We start from the raw sequence: 20364 nt of genomic DNA, 5'->3' as shown, positions 1-20364 counted from the left end.
TAATATCAGTGTGGAAGAGAACCCCTAAATGACTCTCTCTTCTTATATAGCTTTTGTTTTACAAATCAAATTTATTTTTTGACAGATACATAAAAATTAGACATATTAATAGGATAGTATATTTTGATACATGTACACATTGTGCATTGTTTAAATCGGGTAAAACTTCAATGACTTTTTAAGTCTGCATGTCGTCATATTTCTGTTTTGGTCGATCCTGTGTTAATCTTTAGAACAATAATGTAATGAATACAAGTCTTGAAACATGGGCTCAAGCTTATTCTTTACCCCAGCTTGTTGCCATTCTAAAGGTTTGCTGTTAGTAAGAGGTGCCACCTCTTCCTCTTGTAATAACATCTCATAGCAGTTGTGCTACCTGCGGTGACTTAACCCACTCATTGAACTGGAAAAGCCACATGCTTTAAGCCATGGCTGCTTTAACATGAAGGAGGTGTTGATGATGCTGTGAGTTGTACATGAACGATACCAGTTAGAGATGTTGAAACGCCATACCATGTCTTCATTCTTCCATACTTTGGCCTCAAACTTACCCCTTTGCTTTGATCTCTACTACAGATTTTCTGAAGTGCTATATAAGCCTAGTAACAGAACATGACTGATAGTATCATAAAGAAATTGCATGTAATGTTGTTTTGGTAGGGAAACCACAGGATTAATTATTTGTTAATTAAATGGATTCAGCATTTTAAAAATGGAAGCTTCTGTGAGTTTGTCAGGATGGCTTCTGCATGTTCCAGGTTTTAATGAACTTTTCTTTCTTGCTTGTTCACTAGATGTAAAAACATGCAGTGAGCTGGACCTGGAGAATTCCATAGACTGGGAAGTGAAGACAATAACAAGTGCCCTGAAACAGTATCTAAGGTAAGGTCCTCTCAGTAATAGGAGGAAAGAGTGAACAAGGAGTATTGTAACATAAAGCAGGTGCCTACTCTGCACATAGATACCAATAGTTATTAAAAAGGAAAGCATTGAGCTAATAATGTTCCAGAAGGTAAGGTAGATAGTAGGTAGACATCAGTTGTCCAATCGGCTAAAACAGAATAGCCTTTGGTCTTAAAATAGATATCTATTGTTGATGTGAGTTTTAGGAATAAACACTATGAAACAACGAGGATTCAGTAAGGAAGACTACTTGTTGAATTCACTGACTCTCTTAATTGTTTTAAGCTAATATTTAAAATTCTGAAAATTCAAATATTTCAACAGAATTTTATAACAGTTAATTACAAAGCTGTTTGAAAACTTTACTTGGGATTTTAATGTAAATTTAGAATTTTCATTTATTATAGGAAATATGGAATGGGACTGGAGTTAAGAAAAGAGTTCAGCATTTTAACGAGTAGCAAACTTTTTCTAAAAAGGAAGGAATTCAGGCATAAAAGTTTGGTTTGATGAAGAATAAAAATAGGAAGTACAAAATTGAAGAATGGGAAAAACATCACAACTGTTAATTCCTGTGTTATGATTCTGTTAGGGACTTGGGTTTTTATACGCACACAACTCCCTCCTCCTGACCCACCCCACCAAAAGGGCAGAGCTTTCCCAGGGTCAGCTGTTATGAACCATGTATAGGGTGCTTTTTTTAAAAAATATTTTTTTTTGTTGTAGATGTACACAATACTTTTATTTATTTTTATGTGGTGCTGAGGATTGAACCCAGTGCCTCACATGTGCTAGGCAAGTGCTCTACCACTGAGCCACAACCCCAGCCCTATAAGGTGCTTTTTTAATTACTTGGGTTCCAACCAGCACATTAGAATCTACTTAAGTTACACATTGTGCATTTAACAAATTATGAAAAACTTCAAATATGAAAGGCCAGAGAGATCAGTGTAATGAATCCTCATGGCCCTATTACAGTTCATCACCTTAGTATTTCGTTCTTCTCGATGATTCATTTATCTCCCTGCCTGCTACTTTTTGGGGATGATACTTTATAAAGATTTTCCAAAAACTATATTGCTGTATCTGTAAATACTTGAGTATATATTTCAAAAAAGACAGACTTGACAATCAGAAGCTAATTATGATATCCAACAAAATTAATATCATCCAGTATTCAGTCCTTATTCAGTTTTCACTAAAGTGAGAAGAGTCTCTCCCCCAACCAAAAAAAAAAATTTAAAAGTCTTTTTGTATTTGGTTTAAATCCCACAGGTTTTAAACGGTATCGACAGTCTATGTGCTTGATAAGTTTTAAGTCTCTCTTAATCTGTACAGTTCTTTCCCTCTCAACCACCGGCATTTATTTGTTGAAGAAACTGGCTGGGTTTTTAAAGTATAATTTTCTGCATTTTAGATATGGCATGAGGTCATTTAACATGATTCTCTAGCCACTATATTTTCTGCAAATAGTTAAATCTATAGTCTTTGTTGGGTTCAGATTGGGTTTTTATTTATATATTTCAAGAGTATCAGAGTGCAGCTGTATTCTTCCTGTTGGATTGCATCAGGCAACCTATGTTGTCTGGTTGTTCTTCTCTTTACATCATTAACATTTTTCAGTGGGCTCACATGTGCATTACCTGTTTTCAGATACTTCTTTTGCAGATGTTTTTAGCCACCCTTAACATTTTTTTCTTCAGTGAGTCAATAAAGGGGCAGAAGGAAGGCTGAATCCATGTACTGATCATCTAGATTGCCACTGGTAGTGACTGTGGTTTAGAGGAGGATTAAAATGAATCTCATCAGTCCTTCTCTAGGATTAGCATGTAAGCGCTCTGCAGACTGGCGTCTTATATGTCCCATGCATTGCAATATTTTTAACAACTGGAGGTATGCCTGTCATTGAGTATTTAGAGAAATGGCGCAGAACCGGGGTGATTTTGCCCCCCTGGTGATGTTTGGAAATATCTGCAGACATTTTTGGTTTCGTGACCGCTGGAGAGGGTGCTGCTGTAATCTAATGAATGGAGGGCTGGGCTGGGCTGCTAAATACCCGATAGTGCACAGGGCAGCTGAGCCTTCCCTGCAGAATTACTTGATGCAAAACAACGGAGTTGAGAAAGCCCATATTAGGTGGTTGAAAGAAAGAATGGATGAGGGTATAAAAATATTACAAATTGCATATGTTAACTTGACTAGCAGAGGATTCTACCACTCTAACAGATGGTAAGGGAATGGATCAAGATGACTAAGTTATTGGTGGAAAACTAAGGGTAAAACTTAATTCTTTCTTAGTAAACTGTGTGCTTTTTGCCTCTGATATACATTGTTCTTTTTCTTTGTGGAAAATTAGCCTCAAAACCAGAGAATCTTATTCTTTATGTGCAATTTTTTTTTTTTGAGCTGGGAATTGAACCCAGAACTTTGTGCATGCTAGGTAAGTGCTCTACCACTAAACCACATCCCTAGTCCCTCTTTTGGATCTTGATGTTCTCTAAAGCTAGTTCCTAATTGCCCTTGGTCTTTGTTGCTTTTTCTGCATTTTTTCTCTCATTATGTTGCTCCATCATATTGCATTCCACTTTGAAGCAAACATTGCCTACGGAACGAAATTATGAGATGCTATTATTATATAATTTCACTCCTAACAATATACACATTCTGCCTGAATGTGATGAAGTGATTATCATAAGATGGCAGATGCCTTGGGAGATTCGAAAGTTAGGTTGCTGTTCTTTTCCCCTATGTTATTTTTAGCAACTGAAAATGCAGTAATTAGGATTTAATTGACACTTTTTCTGGTGATGGACCAAATGGAAGAAAACTGAGTTGTTACCTAATTCCACGTTGGCTACATGGTTATGTCCAAAGCAAATGTATTTCCCTCATTATGATAGAGAAGTGTAATGCAATGGTCAAGGGCATGAGGTCTGGAGCCACCCAGTCACCAGGTTGGAATCTCAGCTCTGTCTTTCACAGTAAGAGCTGAAATACAGATTTTTCTCACCAAGAAACAAGAACAACAAAAAGACCAAAGTCTTGCCTTGCCTTAAATTCTTTTCCTGGCAAATAACTGAGCCATTACTGGATGGGAGGCTGGAAGTGGAGGAAGCAAACTACAATAGGAAGCAAAGCCCTCAGGGTCTTGGAGAAAGAAAGATGGCGGTGGCCTTACACATGGCATCTTCCTTCTTCTCCTGACTTGAGGCAACAATTTTACTCCCATGCTTTGGAGAGCTGAATTCAAGCCCTCGGAATGATTTCTTATCTATGCAGACCATAATTTTGAGTTCCTGCAACATGTTCATCACAACCGTTTCCCATTGTGGGGTGACAAATGATCTGTTTTGTGATGTTTCTAGTAAAATGATTTTACCTGGAGGAAACTTCTTTTAAGTTTGGAAATTGGAATGGGATTTTTGGGGAAGGAAATGCCAGCTTAGGTAAATATTATGATTTGTATTTCCCAGCAGATCCCAATGGGTGGTAAAGAGAGGTGGCTTGAAAACATGTTGGGTGGGAGGCTGAGAGATGCAGTGACTCAGTGTAATAAAGTCTGTATGGGGAGCTTGTCATTTTTATTACTGCTTCCCTAACATTAACAGTATTTATTTTTTATGCCGCATTGCCTAGCTATAGACATATGGCAATGATATAAGTAGCTTATAGAGGATGCTTAGGCACAAACTCATTTTATTGGAGAAGAAATGCTCTCTGTTTTTTCTCGGTGTTTTTATTCTTCCCTCTTTTCAATTATGCACCCTCTGTTTTCCTTCCCTGCTGGATAACCATTTTCCTCCTTTGCTCTTTCTGCTTGTCCTTAAAGAAACAAAAACCCCAAAGGTTGACTTCTAGTTAGGGTTTCTTTCTCCGGATTTAGGCTGTGATGTGTTTGATTTCTTTTTTCTTTTTTAAATGGGAGTGTAGGGGAAGAAGAGGAAGGAGAGCAGAAATAAGGGAAGTTTTAATTTGTTTATGGTTGTCATTTTGTATACGTATGTGTACCGAAGTATCCTAAGCTGTGGGTAAGGAACATACTTGTAACAGTTTTTTTGCATTCATTTTTTTTTACCTTTATTATAGTGCAATTGACATAATCAGCTAAACAGCTTTATTGTGTAATTGAAATATAATGAGCTCTCCATATTTATAATATACATTTCAATAAGACTGATGTATTTATACGCCTGTGAAACCGTCACCATAATCAAGATAAACAGTCTTTGGAAATGCCTCCTTTCTTTGCACCCCTCCCTTCTCAGGCCTGACCTTTAGGTAACTGTTTTCTGCTTTATTTCATTATGTGTTAAGTTGGAGTTCTTATAATTATGTATAAATAAGCTATATAGCATATGTTTTAGGAAAAAAATCTAGATTCTTTCACTTAGAAGAAGTAGAGATTCACCTATGTTGTAGTATATTCTAGTAGTTTATGCCTTTTGACTGCTAACTACTGATCTATTGGATGGATGTACCACATTTTTTTTTCTTTTTAATCCTTTGATCTGTTGATAGATATTTGAGTTGTTTGTAGCTTTTGACTATTGTACCTAGAGCTGCTAAAAGCATTTATGGGTAAATCTTCAGAGGGACATGCACTTTTTTGGGGAGGGGGGCGGGTACTAAGGATTGAAGCCAGGGGTGCTTGACCACTGAGCCACATCACCAGCCCTTTCTATTTTTATTATTTAAAGACAAGGTCTCAGTAAGTTGTTTAGGGCCTTGCTAAATTGCCGAGGCTGTCTTTGAACTCGTGATCCTCCTGCCTCAGCCTCCTGAGTTACTGGGATGACAAGTGTGATCCACTATGCCCGTCTGCACTTTCATTTCTTATGGATAAATCCCAGAGTGGAATATCTAGATCATGATTAACTTTTTGGGAAATTGACAAAATTTGTTCAAATTTGATTCATTTATACTCCCACCTACAGTAGTATACAGGAGTCCTGCTTCTTCTATATCCTTGTCAAATCTTGCTATGGTCATTGTTGTTGTTGTTGTTTTATTTTATTTTTTTAAGTTTTAGCTGATTTAATAGGTATGTGATAGCTCATTGTGCTTTTAATGTGAACTTCCCCAGTGACTATTAATGTTAAACATTTTTGTTACGTAGGTTGTCTTTTCATTTTTTTTAATAGTGTCATTCAATGAGAAGTTATTAACTTTGATAAAGTCCAGTTTGTCAATTTGTTCCTTTTTTTGGACTATGCTGTTGGTGATATCAAGAAATCTTGGCTTAACATAAAGTCATAAAGGCTATCTTTTATATTAAAGAAATGTTATTGTTTTTAGGTTTTCCACTGAGATTTATGATCTATTTTAAGTTTTGTGAAAGATATGAGGAATGGAGTCAAATTCACTTTTGCATATGGATGTTCAGTGTTTGCATTATGATTTGTGGGAAAGACGGTCCTTTTACCCCAATTTGTTGTCTACTGTGATGATCATACCGGCTTTTTCCCCTCTTTTTTTAGTTTGCTGGTATGGTGAATTGCATTGATTTTTTTTTTTTTTTTCCAAAGTGGTAGGTCAGTCAGAAAGCCAGCTGGGTTGTGATCTTTTATCCTTTTATGTATCTTGTTGAATTTAATTTACTAACATTTAAAGTTACCTCTATGTTTGTTAGTGGTACTTTTCTGTCATTTTCTTGAAATGTTTTCAGTTTTGATATTTTCCCTCACAGAATAAGAGTAAGTATTATATTTTCTGGAAGGAAATACATATATACACACACATACATACATACGTACTGATACTTTCTGAAAAAAATATAAATAAAACTGAAATTGTTTCTTCCATAATTGTTTGATAGAATTCACCGAATTCACCAACAAAGTCATCTGGGTCTGAGTTTTCTTACAGACTAGATTTTTAACTACAAATTTAATTTTTCTGATAGATCTAGGATTAACAAGTATAGGATTACTAAGGTTATCTTTTATCTTAACTAAGCTTTGGTAGTTTCCAGCTTTTCAGACATTTGTCTATTTTGTGTAAATTGCTGCATGTATGGACATGAAACCATTTATAATATTCCCTGTTTTCTCTTTAATATTGTTACAACCTTTGGTGATTCTGCAGTAACCATTCTTTTTTTTTTTTTTCTTTATGACTGAGCCATTTTTTTTTTTTTTAAAGCCATTGATTGTTAAAGTAACCCTTTCACCCTGGGTGAAAGGATGTGGAATGTCAAGAATCTGAGTCCATTAGGTTTGCAGTTTCTCAATCTGAAAATGAATGTGGAACAGCATATTTATAAATGCAGACCTATGACAGCATATGTAAATTGGATATTTTATTAAATTCAAAGCTCCTTTAAGATAGTAACCAGTAGTCTGATGTGTCATATAATGTGATAGAACTGCAGGTTTATGGTCATCCCCCTTGTATCCCTAATGTCCACTGAATTCTTTTTTTATTCTAATTTGTTATATATGACAGCAGAATGCATTATAATTCATATTACATATGTAGAGCACAATTTTTCATACCTCTGGTTGTATACAAAGTATATTCACACCACTCATGTCTTTATACATGTACTTAGGGTAATGATGCCCATCTCATTCCACTCTCATTTCTACCCTCATGCCTGTTCCCTTCCCCTCCCACCCCTTTGCCCTATCTAGAGTTCATCTATTCCTCCCTTGTTCCCCCTTCCAACCCCACTATGAATCAGCCTCCTTATATCAGAGAAAACATTCGTCATTTGGTTTTTTGGGGATTGGCTAACTTCACTTAGCATTATATTCCCTAACTCCATCCATTTACTTGCAGATGCCATGATTTTATTATCTTTTATTGCTGAGTAATATTCCATTGTGTATATAGATCATTTTCTTTATCCATTCATCTTCTGAAGGGCATCTAGGTTGGTTCACAGTTTAGCTATTGTGAATTGTGCTGCTATAAACATTGACGTGGCTGTGTCCCTGTAGAATGCTGTTTAAGTCTTTGGGCATAGACTGAGGAGTGGGATAGCTGGTTCAAAAGGTGGTTCCATTCCCAGTTTTCCAAGGAATCTCCATACTGCTTTCTATATTGGCTGCACCATTTTGCACTCCCACTAGCAATGTATGAGTGTGCCTTTTCCTCCACATCCTCGCCAACACTTATTGGTTTGTATTAATAGCTGCCATTCTGACTGGCGTGAGATGAAATCTTAGAGTAGTTTTAATTTGCATTTCTCTAATTGCTAAGATGTTGAACATTTTTTCATATATTTTGATTGATTGTATATTCTTTTCTGAGAAGTGTCTGTTCAGTTCCTTGGCCCATTTATTAGTTGGGTTATTTGTTTTTTTGGTGTTTAGATTTTTTGAGCTCTTTCTTTATATACCCTGAAGATGAATAATCTAGCTGATGTGCAAGTGGTAAAAATTTACTCCCAACCTGTAGGCCCTCTATTCACCTCATTGATTGTTTCTTTTGCTGAGAAGAAGCTTTTTAGTTTGAATCCCTCCCATTTATTAATTATTGATCTGAATTCTTGCACTATAGGAGTCTTATTAAGGAAGTAGGGGCCTAATCTGATATGATGGGCATTGGGGCCTACTTTTTCTTCTGTTAGATGCAGGGTGTCTGGTTTAATTCCTAGGTCTTTGATCCACTGAGAGTTGAGTTTTGTGCATGGTGAGAGATAGGAATTTCATTTCTTTTTTTTTTTTTTTTTGCCTATGAATTTCCAGTTTTCCCAGCACCATTTGTTGAAGAGGCTAACCATTCTTTTTGACATTGGCTATTCATATTTTCTCTATTTTCTAGTCACTTGGGTTAGATTTATCAATTTTATTGATCATCTTAAGTAACTGGTTTTGGATTAAGATCTCTATTTTTGGTTTTCACTGATTTTCTTTTTGGTCAATATTATTTTTATTCTTACTTTGGTTTTAATTCATTTTTTCCTCCCTTGCTTTCAGGTAGAAAGTAAAGTCGTTGGTTTAAGGTCATCTTTTCTAATGTAGATGTTTAACAATATACATGTGCTCCAAAGTACAGCTTAATCGACATCCCTAAGATTCTGATAGACTGTATTTTAATTTAGTTCAAAATACTTTCAAATCTCCCTTTCTTTGATGTTTTTCAGCTCTTCTTGTTACTGATTTTGTAAATTCAGTTTTTATTTCCACGAAAGAACATGCTTTGCCTGAATTGAATACTTTAAACTTATTGATTCATGGACCAGAATTTGGTTTATCTTGGCGAATGAATAATCCATGTGCATTGGGTGTGTGTGTCCCTCTTGGGTGCAGTGTCATTTAGGTGAAGGGCGTGCTGATGCTTCAGGTTGGTGATGGCTGTGTATGCTGACTGATTTTCTGTCTGCTTGTTCTAGCACTTATTGAGACAGAGGAGTTTTGGAGCCTCTGACTGTGGTGGTGGAGTCATCTGTATTGCAGTTCTGTCAGTTTTTGCATGATGTATGTTGAGCTGTTTGATCCATGAACATTTAGCTTTGTTGGAGCATCTTGATGAGTTGACCTTTTTATCAATGTGAAATGACCTTTATCCTTGGCAATATTCTTGGCTTTTGCCTATGTTTAAATTTTGTGTGTGTGCATCTGTGCATCTTTGATTTTCTTTTAAAATATTTGAATAGGAATTTTTGGGTTATAGGATTTCAATCTTTCTGAAGTTCTTAATGTCTTGCCAGATTGCCCTGCAGAAAAACGATGCAGATTGATGCTTGTTGAAGAATTCCTTGACTTTTCATAAAGTTGATATTATAAAATTTAAGACATTAGCAGGTCGAGTGAACTGTAGCATTCTATTGATCATGGGATAGAATATACTACCATTTAATTTGTTTTTTTAAAAAATTAAAATGTGTATATTTTTAAAGTTGTCATCAGTTTAATTTTATAGGCATAAACTACAAAGTCACTAACCTTATTTCATAATTCTCTTTCATTATTACATAGGCATAGTGATTTTTCAAAAATCCTGATTTTTTTAAAAAATGGAGATACTTGAGAGAGAAGAGGATTTGGTTTATTTGATATTTTCTGTGTAATTTTAAAATATTTTTTTTGTTGTTGTTGTGCTGGGGTTTGAACCCAGGGACTCATGAATGCTAGGCAAGTGCTCTATCACAGAGCTGCATCCCAGTTCTTTTCTATGTATTTGTGTGTGTGTGCGTGGTATCATTGGCTACTGTCTTAAAGATGATTTTTCAAATTATATGCTTACATTTGGTTAGAAAGTGTTTGACTTTTAATATGTTAGTGTGTGAAAAGAAGTCAAATATAAAACCAGATGTTCCTAAAGATACTTTCCAAGGTTAGAGATGAAGTGCTATGTGCTTAGGCCTTTTAGCGATTTGTGGTTGCTTAAGCTTTGATAGCATAGTTCAAATAGGAGTTAATAAAGTGCTTCATTTGATTTATATATCTTTTTGATATGTAAAGGTATTCCCTAAGGAAGTTTTGTATGATAGCTAAGAAATGCGCAACAGATTTAACACTTTTTTTATAAAAAAAAATAAACTGGCAGGTGACTTGTTTGGATTTGTTTGGTAATTATGCACTCTTTTTCATACAGGAGTCTTCCCGAACCGCTCATGACCTATGAGTTACATGGAGATTTCATTGTTCCAGCCAGTAAGTAATTTGTAGGGTACAGAGACATAGTTTTGGGGTTGATAGTTTCTACAGACTAAAAAATTGAACTTGATTAAATTGAAGCTAATCGTGAAAAATTAATGTTATTGAGGCCTGTGCTAAAAAATCATTTTAAATAATGATTGTCCCTCCCCCCCTTTGGCAAGAAAGTAAAAAAGAGGACTATGATCTTATTCATTCATTCATTCATGGACATTGATTATTGCTCATTGTGTGTTAGTCACTGGTAGATACTGGCAGAGTCTGGGTATATAGAGCCATGACAGAATTCTTAACCCCAGGAGCCACTTCTGTAGCAAGTCCTAGGGCCTCTACCTCTCTCATTCTACCGTGAATTACAGGATAATGGCATGAAATTCTGTGGAAACATAAAAGTGTTTAACCTGTGGGAGGTCAGAGGGATTAGTGGGTGGGAGATGGCATCACTTAGATATTTTGATGGAAATTACAGACAGAAAGAATATTATGAGAAAATGCCAGAAGCCCAAGCAGTGTTTGGGAGTGAATTATATGTGATAAAATGTTAAATGAGAAAGGTCTGTAGTTGGTGGAATTTTAATTTGTGATCAAATTTATTTTGTGAGTCAGACACCCGGGGCTCTCTGGTTTTCTGTTATCACATAGCCTACTTTTTATATTTGGCACTGTTTCATTATCCTCCTCTTCTGAAGTGTGCTGGTGGTAGGTATTTAATAGTTAAGGAAATGAAGATGGAGGCATGCGAAGTGACTTTGCCAGATTATAGGAAACTATTTAAAATTCAAACCCCCAGTTCCACTGGCTAAACTTTGCAGTATTGGTTTTCACAGGTGCACTGACAGTAGCTGAAATTGTATTTTCATTTCCTTTTATTTTTTTTTTTTCCCTTTGGATGTTTTCCATAGTTTAATCTGTTGAAAAACTTAGAGCAATCCCTTTGGGTCCCATGTTACCACTGCCCGAACATGGCTTTAAATGTTATCTTCTTGTGAGGTCTCGGCTCCAGCCAATGCAAAGGTTCCTAGTACGTTGCAGAAAGAAGCAATGTGTAGGCTCCATTAGACTACACATGTGCAATAGGCTTTTGGAAAAGGCAAAAATGTGGTTCGATTCAGCTTTGTTTTCACATGGAAGGAGATCCCCCCCCCGCCCCAAAATTTGTGTGATCAAGGAAGAGGGGGAAATTTTCTTGGCAAAAACTCAAGCAAATGCTTAGTTATTTTGATTTCTTCCCTGTGGCATTTTTGGCAAACTAGGAAAAGAGAAATTAAACTTAGTTAGAGGACAATCATTTCATGTTGTTCGCCTTAGAGACTGGAAAAAGCACAAGAGTGCCAGCTTTCATCTCAAATCCTTTGAGATTTGGGGAAAGATAAAGTGATTATGGAATAAAGGTCTAAATTGCCACAAGTGAGTGTCAGGAGTATTATCCTGCCCATAGCCTGACGCAGCGTGTTGGAAATTCTGATGTCAGATTTTGCCAGATGAGAAAGTTCCTACCTCTGAGGAACTTTTTTATTTTAACAAGGTATTGAGGACCATGGTGGTAGAAGATGATGAAGGCATATTTGAACTACGAGGTGCGAAGAATTGTGTGGATGCAGAAGGCCTCATCATCTGCTAGATGTCCATCTGCTTGGTTTCCCATTTGTGGCAAGGCTGTAAGAGCCTTCATGATGATTTGAATCACAGGACTATCGCAAAGGCATACTGGAGCTACTGTGGTTATTGGCATGGATTTGCACCTAAGTGCAGTCGTGGTTGGAACAGGACCTGTAGTAACTTTATTTAGTGAGAAAAAGCACATGTACTAAATGGGTTTCTTTTAGGGTTCAATGTTTCCAGGGCACTGCTTTATTTTCATCTTCGAGAACCCTCCTCTGTATTCAGTGTCTCTTAGGAGTGAAGGAGCAGATCTCTAATCTTTTGCATGTGTACTTCCAAGTATTGAATAAAACAGTTACAGAAATCAGATGGCCAAAATTAGTCTCCCCCTTTGAATATTGTTGGAGAATTGGAATTGTGGTTATGCTATCATTTTCCATTAAGGATGGCACAGCTTACCTTGTTATGCTAAAATGTCTGTTAACTGAGCTGATTGCTAAAATTACCGACATTACCAGTCTTTGTTACCGCCTCTCACACCAGCATGGAAACTAATTTTTGATTCTTTTCAGTCATGTGAGCTGTTTTCCATCTGTTCTGTGGTGTTGAGATCTCTCTTCTCTCTGCCTGCTGTGAGTTCTGAAGGTTTCTCCTGGGTCCCTTCCTTTTCTCATGTCTCTTTCTTTCTTATGGTTTTCTGTTGAGAACCTCTGAGTTAAATCTACAAGGTCATCATAGAAAACTATGATCTGTGTCGTCATCACAAAAGGCCAAGTATTTTGTATCTTGTTCTAAGAAAAGTCAACCCATGATTCAATATTAAATGCATTGGAAGTCAACTTTTTTTCCTTTAAAAAGATTCAAAGAGTTGAACTAGTAGTTGAGTTCATTGAGATTGCTTAAAGGAAGTAGAGACATCCATCCATCTTGCGAGATACTGTCCTGAGGTTTTGGTATAGAAATTCACAAGACAAAAGTGCAGAAAATCAAAAACTTGTGTCCACCCTTGGAAGGCAGCAGACATCTGCCTGGATGTCTTACTGCATGATGCTTATTACCTTTGAGAATGTTGTAACTCTTGGTCTGAAGGCATAGAGTCCTTCACACGTCATTTTGATAAGCATGGATGGACCCATGCTTCTGGGTTGGACCCAACATTTAATTAGCACAAAAATGACAGCTGAAGCCTGGGTAGCTGATGTTGGATTATAGGAATAATTTCTGAACTGTCTCTAAACTAGAGTGCTTGTGTTGCTGTGTTCAGTACGTTTTCTTACTGTAGTCAAGTTAGCTGGGAAGCATAATCATAATCACAAAGTTCTTAGGGCCATTTCTGACAAGAAACATGACTATTGTAGGATCCAGTACATAGGCTTTTGCTCAACCAGAATTTCTATCCTTGCTCCCCATGCAGGTTTACCAGTAAGACGGGGTCATGTGGGCTCTAGGTAGGGAAGGATTCGGAAGCCTGGAAATTAAAGTAATTGACTTTTGGGGGGTGTTGACATCCCTCAATCTGGTGTATTTATGTCACAGTAGAAGGGGAACCCATAGAAGAATTAGAGCACTGGATGTCTGTTGTCTAAAGCCCACTAGTCCCTTGGAAAGTGCTGGGGGTGGTTTTGCTAATGCTTTTCTTAAATTATAGTAGTATTGATGTATGGTGTTTAAATATTAAAATAACTTTTACTTACCTTGTGTCTTTGATAAGCTCCGGTAAGTTGATTGTTCTTTTTGGTCTCATTGCCACAGCACCATAAGCAAATAGACACTAAAACGTGATGGATGCTGATGTGTAGTTTCACAATTAAAACGCCTTTTTTTCTATTATAGTAAACTCCTAATTCCCTGGCATATTTCAAGAATCTGGTGTGTGATTAACCAGGTATACCAATTTTTTTAAAAAAAAAGAAGTTATGCCTTTTATTCTTTGTCAACTAGTACCAATTGAATATATATGTAGTTTAAGCAACTGATGACAACTAATATTAGAAGAAGAAAATTTTTTGGAAACCTTAAAATTATTCTATAGTCATATAGAAATGTATGTTAATACAAAGCTCTGATTAATACCAAAATAAAATGATATAGAGAACAAATAGTTTTATTTTAAAAGCTTTATTGAATTTTTTTTTAAAAGAAGAGGAAAAAGCAAACTTGGGAAAAAAAATTCAAGTGTGATTGCAGAAGAGATGGGATGGGCTAGTGGGAGAGGGACTCGGGGAAGAAAGTGGAAGTTTTGACTGTTTTTCAGAAGGAATTCTATTTTTAGAAATGAAGAAACTTATCCCTAGAGGGTGGAAAACTATTTCTCTAGCTTGTGTTTGAGTAAGTAATGCTAACATATTAAAACTAGATTTTCACTGGGAAAAAATGATATTAATGTCAAGAAACAGACTTATTTTTTTATCTTCTGAGTTAAAAGTAGCATTTTAGTATACAAACTTTTCAAAAATTTTTTAAGTTTTGAAATACAAAATTCTTATCCTTGTTGATTTTCCTTTATTCCCTTGGAATTCTTGGCTGTTTTGTGGAGTTTATACTTGGATTTTATTTTTTGAAGATCAAAACTGAATTGAAATTGTTATGTTTTTGTTTTTTCCAACACTGATGAGGTTTTAAGTTGGTTTCTTGGTTTTAACTCCAGATTTAGAACTGGGTTGTAATTTATCACCTAACTCTTGAGACAGTTGTGCTTTTGTTTTCAGTGATAATTTTAGTCTCTGTAAAAGCTTTTTTTTTTGTTGTTAGGTAATACGACTTGATGATTCCTGTTCTGCCTCATCCCAACCATGCTTTTTAGCTTTAGCCTTTTTGTTCCTTTGCTTTTAGAGACGACTGTCTCGGTGTCTTCTTGTAAATCCCATTCTTCACTCTCCAGCAGTGTTACTGGGAGTGTAAACTGGGCAGAGTTAACTTTACCAACGTTGGAAGCAATGTGCATTTCATAAGATTGACCGTGTGGCTCTCAGTTTTATGACATGGAAAGTCGTCCATGCTCTGTTAAATGAAATAGGCTGTTCAAACATTTCATTCCAAGTAAAGGGAGGAAAACTCTGAGAGGATTAGACCTAAAACCCACCAGCTCATTTTACAATGAGATCTATTATGGGGAACTTGAATTCAAGTGAACTTGACGTGTTGAAACATAACATCAGTGTGCACAAAGAAACACACTGCCAGTGAATTTTCACCAAGGGAAGGTGCCCCTGTGAGCAGCTTACAGGTCAAGAAATCAAACATGATCAGGACCTCAGAAGCCCTTCTCCTACCCATGTGGTCACTGTCCACCTTATGAGGTGTGGCTGTCCTTTGACTACAGACACCTTGGGTTGCTGCATTAGCACTTTGCATATCTGGAATCTGATGGAAACACATTCTGATACGTCTGACTTTTTGGACTCATCTCGTGGGCTTCATCCACATTGTGAGAGAAGCAGAGCATTCTTGGTCCATTCCCTGGTAAGGACATAGCACAATATATCGATCAGTTCTACTTTTAATGGACATCTGGGTCATTTCCACTTTGGGGCTATCACAAAGAGTGCGGCTACGAATATTCTAGCGTGTGCCTTTTATTGAACACTTGTGTGCATGTCTCCGGGTTGTATATCTATGAGTGGAATTCTTGGATCTTAGGGTATATGTTTGTTCAGCTTTAGCAGATCTGCCAGCCACGTCTCCGGAGTGGTTGTAAATTATTCCTCTCTACAGCTGGTGTGTGTCGCTCGGTGTAGGAGAGCTGGCTTAGCCTGTGCAAGCCCTGGGTTCTAGCCCCAGCACCAGGGGCCAAAGCCACAGCTAGTGAGTATATGAAAGTTTGGGTCGCCTCAGGTCCCACTTGGTACTCAAAGCTCTTCTGGAGGGTGAGTGTCAGTCTCTTGTTGTGGATTTAATTTCTGTGTGTCTCATAGAGGTTGAGTCTATTTTCATAGGTAATCATAACATAAATCTTTGAAAATCCCTGCTCTGGTCCTTTGCTTGTTTTTATTTTGGGATTTTCCCCCCTCCCTTCTGGTTGATTTGTACAAGGTTTTTTTTTTGTTTTTTTTTTTTAATAGTCTGATCTTGCATTATTTCTTATATATTGGAGTTTCAGTGATTTTTAGTTGTCTTTATTTTCTGTTGTCTAAAATTTTACAGAGAATATATTTAATTTTTATCAGAAAAATTAAAAGCACAAAGGTATCAGGGTTTGGGGAAAAAAAAAAAGTAACAATAAACAGATTCCCTAATTCCTTTCTATCTCCTCTTTGCCACTCCTGAAAACTCTAGCGTATTCTTCAGTAACGAGCCTTGTCTTGATTTGTTTGATAATTTCCCAAGCAGCTACATAATAAAGTTAATTGGGTACAGTGTTAATCAGAGCCACAGGTAATTCTCCAGTTCAAGGGGTAAAGGGAATATGTTGGTTTCCCAGGGCTGCTGTCGCCGAAGTACCACAAGCTAAGTGGCTTAAACAGCAATTTATTCTGTTGCAATACTGGGGACTAAAAATCGGAATCAAGATTTGCTCCTTTCGGGGTTGGAGGGGAGGATCCTTCCTGGCCACCCTCAGTGTGCCTCTGCTTGAAGAGGCCGACTCTGATCACGGGCTCTGCTGTTAGTGATGTTCCCCGCACCCCCACCATCTTCCTCACTTGTCCATCTTCCTTCTTTGTTTTCTTTTAATATTTTTAGTTGTCAGTGGACCTTTTTAAAATTATTTATATGTGGTGCTGAGAATTGAACCCAGTGCCTCACACATGCTAGGCAAGCATGCTACCACTGAGGCACATCCCCACCCCACCTCTTTGTTTTCTTATAAGGACTCTGGTTTTATTGAGTTAAGGGACCCTGCCGTGCCCCATTATGATGTCATCTTAACTGATCTCTCTAAGGACTATTTTCAGATAAGACCACTATTTTAAATATCTGTGATATTTTGGAATCTGGGCATCGTGAGCCTGGGAATCCCGATGGGAAATCGCCCTGGGAGATAACCTGTCCCAGAGCTAGCTCCTTCCTACAGATGGTAACCCCAGCACTCTTTTTGCATGAGAACCCCCACCTTCCATCCATCCTTCAGCGAGCTCTCTCTGTGCAAGCCAGTATTCTGTTGTCTAAAATTTTACAGAGAAGATATTTAATTTTTATCAGAAAAATTAAGAACACAAAGGTATCAGGGTTTGAAAAAAAATGTAACAATAAACACCCCCCATCACCCCAGGCCAGGTGCCAGACAAGTAGGGATAGCTCCTTTGCCCCAGAGCCCAGTGAAGTCATCTCACCTAGCCGACTTGTGCCTGCTCGCACCGCCTGGCTGAGTTCCTTCCTGCAGGAATCTCCATCACGGCTTTTCCCTGCACCTCCCCTCTCCCTGCACCTCCTCACACACCCTGGTGCTTCCCTGGGTGGACATGTGTGTGGCTCGCCATGCCACGAGTCTCTAGGGCACTGTGAGTCCACACTTTTACCTTCTGTACGCATACACGTGTTTCCATGCCTGAGAGAGCTCACTAAGGAAGGGCAGAGGACTCTTGCCCAAGAAATGGAGAGCATTAGACTCGTGAGGCGGGCTGCCTGTTCTTTACTTAAAGAAAAGAAAAGAACAGGTTAATGAGTACTTGGAATCGCTGGTATTCGACTTGCACCCCAGGACTGGAAATGCGGCCTGCCTGTGGGAGAGGCTCCCTGTTCTTCTTCTTAAACCCAGAAAAGGCACTGGTTGCTGCTGCGGGGAAATCGCCTTATGGGCCCGGGGCGTGTGTCAGAGGAGGGCATCCGCAGATTAACGATAGCGGGAAATAGATCTTTTTCCTCTTCAAGGTGGCAAAATAGAGTGAAAATCTGTTTTTAGGCTGTGAACAGATGAGCTGTTAGAATTATTGGTTTGGGGAATATATTTGATTCCAAGTACTCCATTAACTGTTCTTTTCTTTCTTTGTAAAGAAAGTGGCAGCCCGGAATCTCGAGTTAATGCTATCCATTTCTTGGTGCACAAACTACCAGAGAAAAATAAAGAGATGTTGGATATTTTGGTGAAGCATTTAACAAAGTAAGTCTCTTTGCCCTCCTTGTAGTTTTCTCTGCTTGGCTGTGGGTGCTCGGCTGTGGATGCTCGGCCCTGTGCTAGGATTTGGCCCGGGTGGAGCCGGGGCTGTATACACAATACCAGGGACCACACCTGGAAAGGGCAGGCCGGGCGCTGGACTCCCTCTGTGTGTTTTGGACTAGCGTGGTGAAATCCAATGCCTTCGTGGAGTTGTATAATTATTTGCTTAGCAGCATTGCCAGCAACTCGGGGTTTGATTTGAAATGAGAGGAGAATGCTATATATTGCCCATATACAGATTCTGGAAATGGGATTATAAATCCGTTAGCAATGTTAGTTTGGTTTCACGCCTCCTGAGCTGAGTTTGAACATGTCCTTAAGTTTGTTTAATCCAGTAATGGGGAGTCATTTCATAGGGTCCATTCTTTCTTTCACACTCTTTAAATAGCTAGCAAAATCCACTAAATCAGTGGAGGATTAGCCCTTTTTTCCCCAAATATAAATAACGCTCAGATCACTATAACTGTAAAATTTTACAGAGGAAGGCGAGGAACACTGTTTCAGAATTTTTATTTTACATAAATAAAACTGAAGGCCAGAGGATATTATGGCTCACTTGAGGTCTTGATGTATAGCCACTCATTTATTTGGTTAATATATATTTATTGAATGGCTTTTTTAGGTGCCAATAGATACACAGTTGAGCAAGACAGATGAAGTCCCTACCTTCACAAAATTTTCTAAGGGGCATAGACAAACATAACAATAAAAATAAAAAATTATTTCAGGTATCAGTGGCAATAAACATATAATTGATTAAGGGAAGAGAGAACACATGTTGATTGTGAGACTATACAGAGGGTTAATGTAGAAGAATTCATTCATTTGAGAATGAAGTCCTTGATTTGAGGCCTGAATAAAGTAGCAGGACTGCTGAGGACATTTGTCCATATTGTTCACTGCACTATGATGCCAGGCTGCCAGAGTGAGCAGGGATGTCTGGTCCCGCTCCGCCTGCTCATGAAGCTGATTTTCACCAAGGTGCCGTGTAGCCCAGTAGTCCCTAGAAACAAGGAGGTACCAATGTAGGGAAAGATGGGATTCCCACATTTTTGGAGGAAATGAGCTTAGCATATACACAAAATTATTTAGAAAGCCATTGTGACTACAGGAGAGCCAGAGAGAAGCAGAAGAGCAGGCAGGAGCCTCAGCCTGTAGGGTGTGGTCAGATCCTGGATTCAATTGTTCAGAGCTGATCCTGAGGGTGATTTGAGCCCCAGGAGACCTTGTTCTAAGGAAGACGTAGAGTGACAGAATGCTGTATGTTCTACAGTTATTGCTGTGTAATTAAACACAGATCTTTTTTTCCCTTTCTTCAATATTAGTGTTTCAAATCACTCCAAGCAGAATCTAATGACCGTGGCAAATTTAGGAGTGGTGTTTGGACCAACTCTGATGAGGCCGCAAGAAGAGACTGTTGCTGCCATCATGGATTTGAAGTTTCAGAATATTGTGGTGGAAATCTTGATCGAAAATCATGAAAAGGTAAAATTGTCTAAGAAGAGAATTCCTGTTCGGAGCTTATTACCATGTCATGTACAACTGGCCCCTTTGAGTTCCCCTCTCTGTCTCTGTCTCCTTTAATTTTGTTAATACTACAAAATTCTCGCTGAGTGTCCATCTTCTGATGGAATTCCATAAATCTGGGCTTGTCTTCTCTCGCCTTCCTTGTTTAGTGGAGAAACATGCAATCCAGATGGAGTTGGATATCTGCAACGTGTTTGTGAGCTGTTGAGGGTCTTCTGTTGCTTTCATTCCTGTTCTTGAATTTCTCACTGAAGTTTTGTGTCGTAGCACTCCTAAACTCTTGATCAAGTTAGGGCCTTTGAGGCTTCGAAAAAGACCAAAAGTTGAAAGGAGGAGAGACAGCAGGAGGATTGTGTTAGCCTCTGCCACTATGAGAAATATTGGGGACAATCGACTTATAAGGAGGAAAGTTTTACTTTGGCTCACAGTTTCAGGGGTTTTGATCCTTGGTTGCCTGGCCCTGTGGCTGCTGGGTGGTTACAGCACAGATCTCATGGTGGGAGGCTGTGGTGGGGGACTGTTTACCTCATGGTAGCCAGGAAAACAGAAAGAGGGTCTGGGGAATCTATTGTCCCCTGTCAAGACATGCCCCTACCCTGCTTCTTCCCACCATGCTCTGCCTCTCAAAGGTTC

The 20364-nt window shown here is 38.1% G+C and overlaps 1 protein-coding gene across 3 annotated transcripts in view; it reads left to right on the top strand.

The window, feature by feature from the left end:
- Nucleotides 1-20364, top strand: part of Arhgap10 (Rho GTPase activating protein 10) — a 290987-nt gene that overhangs the window by 172994 nt on the left and 97629 nt on the right. For 2 of the 3 annotated variants that reach the window (XM_040293220.2, XM_005327533.5), the window contains exons 15-18: nucleotides 795-882; nucleotides 10447-10505; nucleotides 18042-18147; nucleotides 19530-19689. In XM_040293220.2, the coding sequence (XP_040149154.2) occupies nucleotides 795-882; nucleotides 10447-10505; nucleotides 18042-18147; nucleotides 19530-19689 (413 nt within the window). Of the gene's footprint in view, nucleotides 1-794; nucleotides 883-10446; nucleotides 10506-18041; nucleotides 18148-19529; nucleotides 19690-20364 lie in introns of those variants that run through there. The other variant, XR_005737333.2, reaches the window with a different exon arrangement.

This window comes from Ictidomys tridecemlineatus, chromosome 9 (assembly GCF_052094955.1).
Source record: "Ictidomys tridecemlineatus isolate mIctTri1 chromosome 9, mIctTri1.hap1, whole genome shotgun sequence".
Taxonomy (NCBI): domain Eukaryota; kingdom Metazoa; phylum Chordata; class Mammalia; order Rodentia; family Sciuridae; genus Ictidomys; species Ictidomys tridecemlineatus.
Note: the sequence above shows the minus strand (reverse complement) of the source record. Positions and strands in the feature narration are given on the sequence as shown.